This window comes from Leptinotarsa decemlineata, unplaced genomic scaffold (genome assembly GCF_025532065.1).
Source record: "Leptinotarsa decemlineata unplaced genomic scaffold, Ldec_3_MD MMD2_tig00026294_RagTag_RagTag, whole genome shotgun sequence".
Taxonomy (NCBI): Eukaryota; Metazoa; Arthropoda; class Insecta; order Coleoptera; family Chrysomelidae; genus Leptinotarsa; species Leptinotarsa decemlineata.
In genome coordinates this window covers 9,528,118-9,536,246 of record NW_027412674.1, presented here as the reverse complement: position 1 = coordinate 9,536,246, position 8,129 = coordinate 9,528,118, and the positions used below count along the sequence as shown (strand labels likewise).

At 32.2% G+C, this 8,129-nt stretch overlaps 1 protein-coding gene across 1 annotated transcript; it reads right to left on the bottom strand.

The window, feature by feature from the left end:
• Positions 1–2,004: 2,004 nt before the first annotated feature.
• On the bottom strand, positions 2,005–6,519 carry l(3)07882 (Nucleolar protein 14 homolog l(3)07882). The gene is made up of 4 exons (XM_023168165.2): positions 4,520–6,519; positions 3,962–4,458; positions 2,223–2,378; positions 2,005–2,165 (listed from the first exon to the last, which is right to left on the bottom strand). The coding sequence occupies exons 1-4, from the start codon at positions 6,386–6,388 to the stop codon at positions 2,063–2,065; spliced, it is 2,625 nt and encodes an 874-aa protein (XP_023023933.2). The 5' UTR covers positions 6,389–6,519; the 3' UTR covers positions 2,005–2,062.
• Between the last annotated feature and the right edge of the window lie 1,610 nt (positions 6,520–8,129).

The following is an 8,129-nucleotide window of genomic DNA, read 5'->3' as shown; positions in this document are numbered from 1 at the left end:
AGTATCAGTCTGAAGTTTCAGTTGAAGTGTTTGTGTTGTTTTGTCAGTGTAGCAGTGAAATAAATTTGAGTGATAAATTATTGACAAACCCACAGGGAAAACGTAACACTACTAAATATCACAAATTCGGTTTAACAACACAATAATATTAATTTTTATTGGTTTCGAGAGATTTTCACCTGATTCAAATAAATGATTTTATGGTGAAATTGATTGAATTTCAAGAAAATCAGGAAAATTTCGAGGCATTCAAAAAAGTACCCAATTTATAATGAAAAATCTCAAATCTTCTGACAGCTGTCTGACACGATTGTCCAAACTTGATATTTTCCAAGAAAATGGTGTCTAAAGGTTATAAAATTCCAAAATACTTACAAAAGCGAAAAATAGAGATAATCCGCAAGAAAATCATAAAGCGAAAATATGGTTATCTTTTCTATAGAAGAACCGTTTCTAAAATCCTACCGTCTCAAGCAATTAAACTTTATCAAAGAAGACTGAAAATCAGTGCATTAAAAAAATGGACGTTGTTCTGGTATAAAGAAAGAAAAGAGTGGAAATTTTTAATCAGAGCAGAAATCCACTACAATTTGACACAAACTTACAAATCTTTACAGAAATGGAAACATTTTCTACTACTTCAAAAATCATCAAGAATAAAAGCCCAAATTGCTTCAATCCACAGTTCTGCAAATTATTCTCGACGTTTGTGTCTTCAAGTTCTCAGTAAATGGAAATGGTTCACAAGATGTCGGTTGAATGAAAAAATGAAAAAGAATATGGCTGTGAATTTTTTTAAATCAAAATACAATCCAGAGATACTGAAAAGTTTTATGTCGAGGTGGATTATTTACACAAAAGCTTCAAGAAGGAACAGATATAGATATTCAAGAGCTGTAAAGTATCATGAGAAGGTTTTAACCTCCAAGGCATTTCATAAACTACAGAGGTATAGGAATAAGAAAAAAATTCGCAGAGAAATAATTAATAAAGCTGAAAAAATATTTGAAAAAAAACTCAAGTTTGAAACTTTCAACAAAATAAAATCCTACACACGAAAAAGCATTCAAGAAAAACAAAATATAACATTAGCCGAAACACATTATTTTTATCAACTTAAACGGAATTGTATTTCAAAGTTGAAGGTGAACAGAATCAGAAACCATAAAATCAAAACTCATTTGAAAATAATGGAATTGCGGCAAAACTTAAAGATTGAAAAATGTTATTTTGAAAAGTTCAAAATATATCATGAGCGAAAGAAGAATAAAATTCAAAAAATCGAAGAAGTAAGAACTCATTTTGAAATTCATTTAAAAAAAAGTACGCTGAAAAATTGGTCGTTATATATTAAGTATCGCCGAGACAAAGAACAAAAAAGACAAGTTATAATGAATACAGTGGGTGAAATTATTATTAGAAATAAAGTTAGTTATGTGTTGATGAAATGGAAGAATTACACAGATTATCAGTTCAAGAAGAAAACTAAAATCAATGGTGCTGAAACATTTTTCAAGCGCAATCTTTGGAAAAAATATTTTAAATTCTGGAAAGAATTTGTCAAACATAAAGTTTCCGAACGAATGAAATATGAAAATGCTTGTATTTTTGATACTCGCAACTTAGCAAAAAAACATTTTAGGCTTTGGGTAACATTTGTAGATTCTAGAAAAAGTTTTAGACAGAAACTTGTACAAGCAAATGAACATTACCAAAATAGAAAGATGAAAAAAGGATTATTGATGATAATGAAATCTGGTTTGATTCAGAAGGAACATCTTTATAAAATTTCCAGGGAAAGAATAGGTAAAAATCTTTTTTTGGCTCAAAAATTTCTGAGTAGATGGAAGCAAAGGACGATTTATAATAAAAGTAGAGAGCTGGGAGCTCCTGCAAAGTATTTTGAAGAAAATGTAAAAATTATTGAGCATTCTTCCATTACCGAATGGTATCCCATTTGCTTTTTAACGCCAAGGTTTCCAACATGATGTAAAAATGTTCACGTACAATTTTCTGTATTTTATTAAAAATTATGTACATATCAACAATATTATTCATAACATCACTTCTTTCGTTTCTTCTTTCTGTCTAATTCATTCAATTCACTCTGCTGCATGGCTGCCTCTGCATAAATACGTTTGACTTTTTCTCTTCTTTCATTGTCGCTGAAAAAAAAATTTTAAAAATATCATCTGAATACATAACGGAGGATTATAATGTACCTTCTGATCTGTTGGTTTATTTTTACTCTCCCTAAGAATGCCTTATCTTTACGGATTTCCCTTATTGCCCCTTTTCTCTCATTTTTGAGCTTGTGCAACAATTTGCTACGTTCAGCCTTTTCTTTTGATTGTACTTTGAAGCGTTTGCCATCATACCTGAAAAAAAACATGAATATTCAAGTAAATTGTTAGCTGAAAATTATATAAAAAATGTTATCCATCTTTCATATATCATATTCAAGAAACAAGCCTTAATAATTGTTCATTTTTCTGCATAAGCGTGTCCATTGGAAAGTGAGGAATTCCACGTATCGCAGTTCCACCTGGTGTACCGCAGAGATCTCATTTAGGACCACTATTTTTCAGCCTATTTGTAAATAACTTGAATGATGCTATTCTCTAAGGTGAATTTCTTTTGTTTGCTGATGAACTGAAGATGTTCAAAGTTATTCATAAATCATTTGATGCTGAATTATTATGGTAAGATTTATCTAACTTTGTACGCTGGTGTGATAATACTTATTTCAATTGAATATAGATAAATGTCATTAATTTACTTTTTTCCAAAACAAAATTCCCATAAATAGTCCATATAAAATCTGTTTTTCCGTTAATCAGCTGTCGCCCCCATTACAAACGACAACTCTCAGAAGTTGAGAAACTTGTGCGAGCTAAGGACTAACGAGGTCTTACCTATTAACGTGTGATTCCTAACACGGTTGCAGAATCATCACACGGTTGCAATCACTCTTGACAAAAAAATGCCATTCAATCCCCATATTGCAAATGTTGCTTCTAGAGCACTAAAATGTTGGGTTTCACTCTTAGATCTGCAGAGGAATTATCTCTCTTTCTTAAAAATCATATATTGTTCAAGGGTTGGATAAATAATTGAATACAACTCCACAATTTGGTGCCCCTCATATAATGTGGATATTGATATGCTTGAAAGTGTTCAAAACATAATAATAATAGGTATTTATTCCCAGAATGATACAATAAATAAATGTGAACATTTACTGACACGGGAAAAACTGAAGATCAGTTGGTTGCATCAAAAGATGCAACCTCTATTTTTCATCATGTTTTTAAGGTACCCTGCATACAAACTGGGATATCATATTGGTGAATATAAATATATAATTATATTTAGCATTCTTAACTTGAATACTCTGGCTCGTAGAAGATTAGAATCAGATCTTACACTAATTCACAAAATAATCAATGTTGAACTTCAAATGTGAATCAAAAGAGAACAAAAAATACAAAATTCTTCAAGGTACACTTTTATCATACTAACTATGGCCAGAATGAGTCTATAGGTAGAATTTTGAGACTTGCAAACACTTACAATATGGATTTAGAACTTTTCAATTCTTCTTTGGAATCATTTAAAAAGATTGTAATTGAATGGCTTATATTTGCCTTTTTTTAATTTTTCCCTAAACCTAACTGATAGTTATAGTACATATTTGTTATTTATTTGTTAATTATTTTGTAAAAATAGGCAATGCTGTAAATAAATGAATGAATAAGAAAATAAATATTTTGAAATGGGATGTCAAAACATTCATCTCCGCCAACATACCTACATAGCAGGTTCTGAATAATGCCTGCCGGAATACAACAACTTCCCTGGCTAATACCACGCTGCATATTGAATTATATTCGACAAACATTCATGCAAGATACTTCACAGAGGTTAATCTATTATTTAGTAAATAAATAAATAAACTTACACTTCTTCAATTTTGGGTTCATATAATCTTAAAGCCTTGGGTCTCTTAGCTTCCATAACTATATATTCCAGTTTCCTTTCAATTTTAGACTCCTTCAAAGACGTTTTCAATTTTTCCATAACATTTCTCACTTGTTCCGGATAATTTGTGGTAGGTATAAGTATCAAATATCTTAGTACAGGTTCAAAAATTTCAACAGCACTAGGAAGTTCACTCAGATTATGATGAAACTCTTCCAGTAATTTAGTAACATTGTAAAGGGTTCTCAATTTGAAGTCCTCGTCTATATCGATTCGGATTAGGTCAGTACTCTCCATTAGGAGCATCTTGTCATATTTTAAACTGAAATTTTTCAATAAAACAAGAATACTTGATGTTGGTTTGAATGGAGGAATGACCTTTATTAGTTTCACCCCAGTTTTTGGAATTGCCATATGCAGAAGCCCTGCTAGGTAATTAATGACGGCAGGTAAATATCGTCGGGAAATTGAAGTATACTGAAACAATTACTAAGTCATAAGATAAGACAGTTTATAAAATAATACAAAATCAACTCACCTCTAAAACTATAGTGGTAAGAAATATTCCATAACTGATTTCCCTTCTGTTTCTGTTCTTACAATGGTTAAGTATCTGTTCTATGAAAATGAAACAGGGAGTAACAACTTGGTGCCGAAAGTCTGATGTTGAAAATAATATACTAACCAACTTAAGAAATACAAAAACCTCGAATCCAGGATATGTTTTTGGTTTTTTTCTATACTCTTGATGCTTTTCTTTAATAACCTCCAATACTGAATTATGTGCATTTTCTGGATTCAACTGAGCTAACTCATATATTTGAGGTAGTAAACTGCGAAATATTTCGAAACTATTCTTAACAGAATTCAGTTGTTGAATTTCACTGAACAAATCATTCAAATACTGAAGTAAATATGCAAAAAGTAATCCAAGGTTATCCTTATTTCCTTCTGATAAGCTTGGATGATTGCATTTGATAATTCTTTCAAGAATGACACTCTGGTGAGTACTTGGTTGATTTTCAAATAATTTCAATAAACTCTCATAAGAGTCAGGTAAACTGTATGTGTAAGGAAGCTCATTCCGAGCTTTCTCCATTATTTCCTTTCTCTGAGCTAGTTCACGTTTGATTTTTTCTTGGGCTTCAATATCTTCGTTGGATTTTTTTATCTCAACTTCTTGACAGACTACGTCTCCTAGTTTGTCTTCAACTTTTTCAAACGCTTCTTCTGTTTCGCTTTCGTCACTTTCACTGGTATCTTCCTTCAAGTCAGATAAATTATCTTCAGAATCTGTTTCTAGTTCTTCATCTGAAGTTTTTTCAATTTCTTCAGATTTTTCATCACAACTACCCTCTTCCTCTGGCAGTTGATTTCCATTGAGGGTTTTACCATTAATATCTGCGTTCACTTCAAAATTTGACTGACCTTCTGTGTTATAACTAAGCACATAATCAGGATCCTCTTCATAAACAATATCATCATCCAGATCATCTGCGCTTCTGTGGTTAATTTTAACATTACTTTCATTAACAAATCCTTGCATTCGTGCCAGTCTATCCTTTTCAAGTTGTTCTAGTCGATCTTTCTCTTCTTTAGCTACTTCATCTTCAGTCTTGAGACGATCCGAGACTGTACCTCTAGCCTCAAATCTGAGTTCTCCCATGAGTCGATCATAATTATCAACTTTGGATTTTTGTATTCCATCATCTCCTGTTTTTCTGCTCTTATTGACAAGAGGAAGTAAATCTTTCCAATCTTCATCTAACTTTTCTGTTAATTCTAAAGTAGCTTCTTTGGCTTTCTGTTTTTCGGCTTTCCTTTTCTTTGACTCTGCTATTAACTGATCGATAAGATCTTTATGACTCTTTGCTCCCTCAACTCCAGTTTTCTTAAGAATACCTCCTCCAAAATGAGCCTCACCTACAAAATCTTTTTCCAATTTTCCAGAATCTTCATCCAAACTTTCATCATCAGATCTTGGATCATCAAATTTTTCAATTTCACTTAGAGTTTGTCCTTTATGTGTCAAAATTTCATCCTCCGCAAGATTGAATATACTTTTTTTGTTATGAGCTTTGATTCTTACTGCAGTGAACCGAGCCATAGCCTTATCTTCAGAAGTCATTTCATGGCTTTTTTCACCAATCCGCTTATCCATAAATTTATTTGATTTGTTCTGAACTTTATATTCCTTCAAGAGAGTATATTTCCTTTTTTCGATGGATTTCCCTCTAGATACACCAGGTAAACCTCTATCATTTTTTGCTTTTTTTCCTATAACTCTTAGTTTTTCCTTATTTACATGCACTTCAAAAGGGTTCATTTGTGGTTTTGTACCTAACTTTTCTTTCTTCTTATGGATTCGATCTGCAGAAAATTTCGATTTATTTTTTATTTTGGCCATATTCACTCACTTATACACTGCGGCCCGAACTGTGAATTGAATAATATAATTAATATATAAATATGTAAACAAACGATAATGTGGGCACATGTAAAATGTTAGGTTATGTTCACGAAACACGAAACCTAAGGTAAAATGTCAATGTCAAACACATAGAATTGGCCTGCGTGCGGTGGTGGGTCTAATATCAGTGGGCGGAATCACAGACCATATACCCTCTGTGGGCGGAGTGCTGCTCGTTTTCGGCAGTTCGAGTTGATATCGTAGTGCTGAGAAATGTCGTCTGTTTTCTTCCAATTAGGGTTTGAAACTTCGCTTTATACTAACATACAATGGTCGCTCCCTGCTAGTAATGAAAGCTACAGAATATCAAGCGCGAATGAAAGATGATAGGATTGTGGCATTGGTTACTAACATTTTTGTTCTATTCATCCGCAATTTTCTGGACAGGACAATAGAGGCGTAGAATTCTCAAACCACGAATGAAAATAACGCATGCGTTAAAATCAGTGTGTCGAATTTACTCTTGAATTGCAGAGAGACAGGCATATTTTGTCATATGCAACATATTCTATTTATATTTCGAGAATTCTACACCAGTATAATGTCACAATTATCAGTGTTACCATTCAATATTTCATTTTCTCACTGAAATATAGATAATTCCTCAGATAATTCAGTGATTTTGTCAAACTCCGCCATTGGCCGCTGTCTTTTATCAATAATGTTGCATGATCGAGCAGAGAGAGCGAATAACTTTTGGCGGAACGGTTCAAACCGCAATAAGATTAGTGTTAACAAAATAAATTTTGCCTAGACTTGGTTAATAAATTATTGGGAGTCAGACATAAACTATTATAATTTATTTGAAAACGGTTATCACTGGCAAAAAACTGGGCTCGATATAATTAAATATTTTGGGGCCATAGTCCTTTTCTGAAGAAAACGTTTTTCTTCGAAATATATCTGTGGAATGTATTGACAATAGATGCATTCAAATTCTCATATAGAATATTTATCAATATATTTTGTCAAATGGAATTATTTACAATAACAACCGATTGGATAAATTGGGAGCCAAACTACGTCTATAAATAGTGTCCAACAGAAAATTATTATTCGAACTGATGAAGATATTGCTACTATCACTATTACCACTGCTGCTCTGCCTATTACAATTGAAAAAGTGATATGATTCAAAATTGTGAGTGAGTGAAATGTGCACTAGTTTACAATGGTATATGATATCTTTCGACAGGAAAATTATTTTTTTCCATAAACTACACCTCACGATTTGATCTCCACAAACTTCATTTGAAAAATATATCACATGTTCCGCTAACACAGTAATTCAAATCACTGTTGATAAAGCTACTGTGTTAGCGAAACATGTGATATATTTTTCAAATAAAGTTTGTAGAGAACAAATCGTGAGGTGTAGTTTATGAAATTACTATAGATCTTCATCAAGTAACGGCCGAACAAATGAGAAAAAAAAGGAACATTATTTCTCTATATTTCTGGGTTTTGCTTCCATTCAACCGCATTGGGCAATTTCAGAAAAATCAAGCAATCTAGCAAGATTTGATGAGTTCTTAACATTCAACAGAAAATTAGATTGCTTCAACCACCAACGTTTCGAATGGACAAATAGATGAACACATCGGACCCATTAGTTGACTCATTGATAATTTTAAGAACTCGCCCAAAAAAAAATTGAAAATTCGAATTTGTTTTGTGT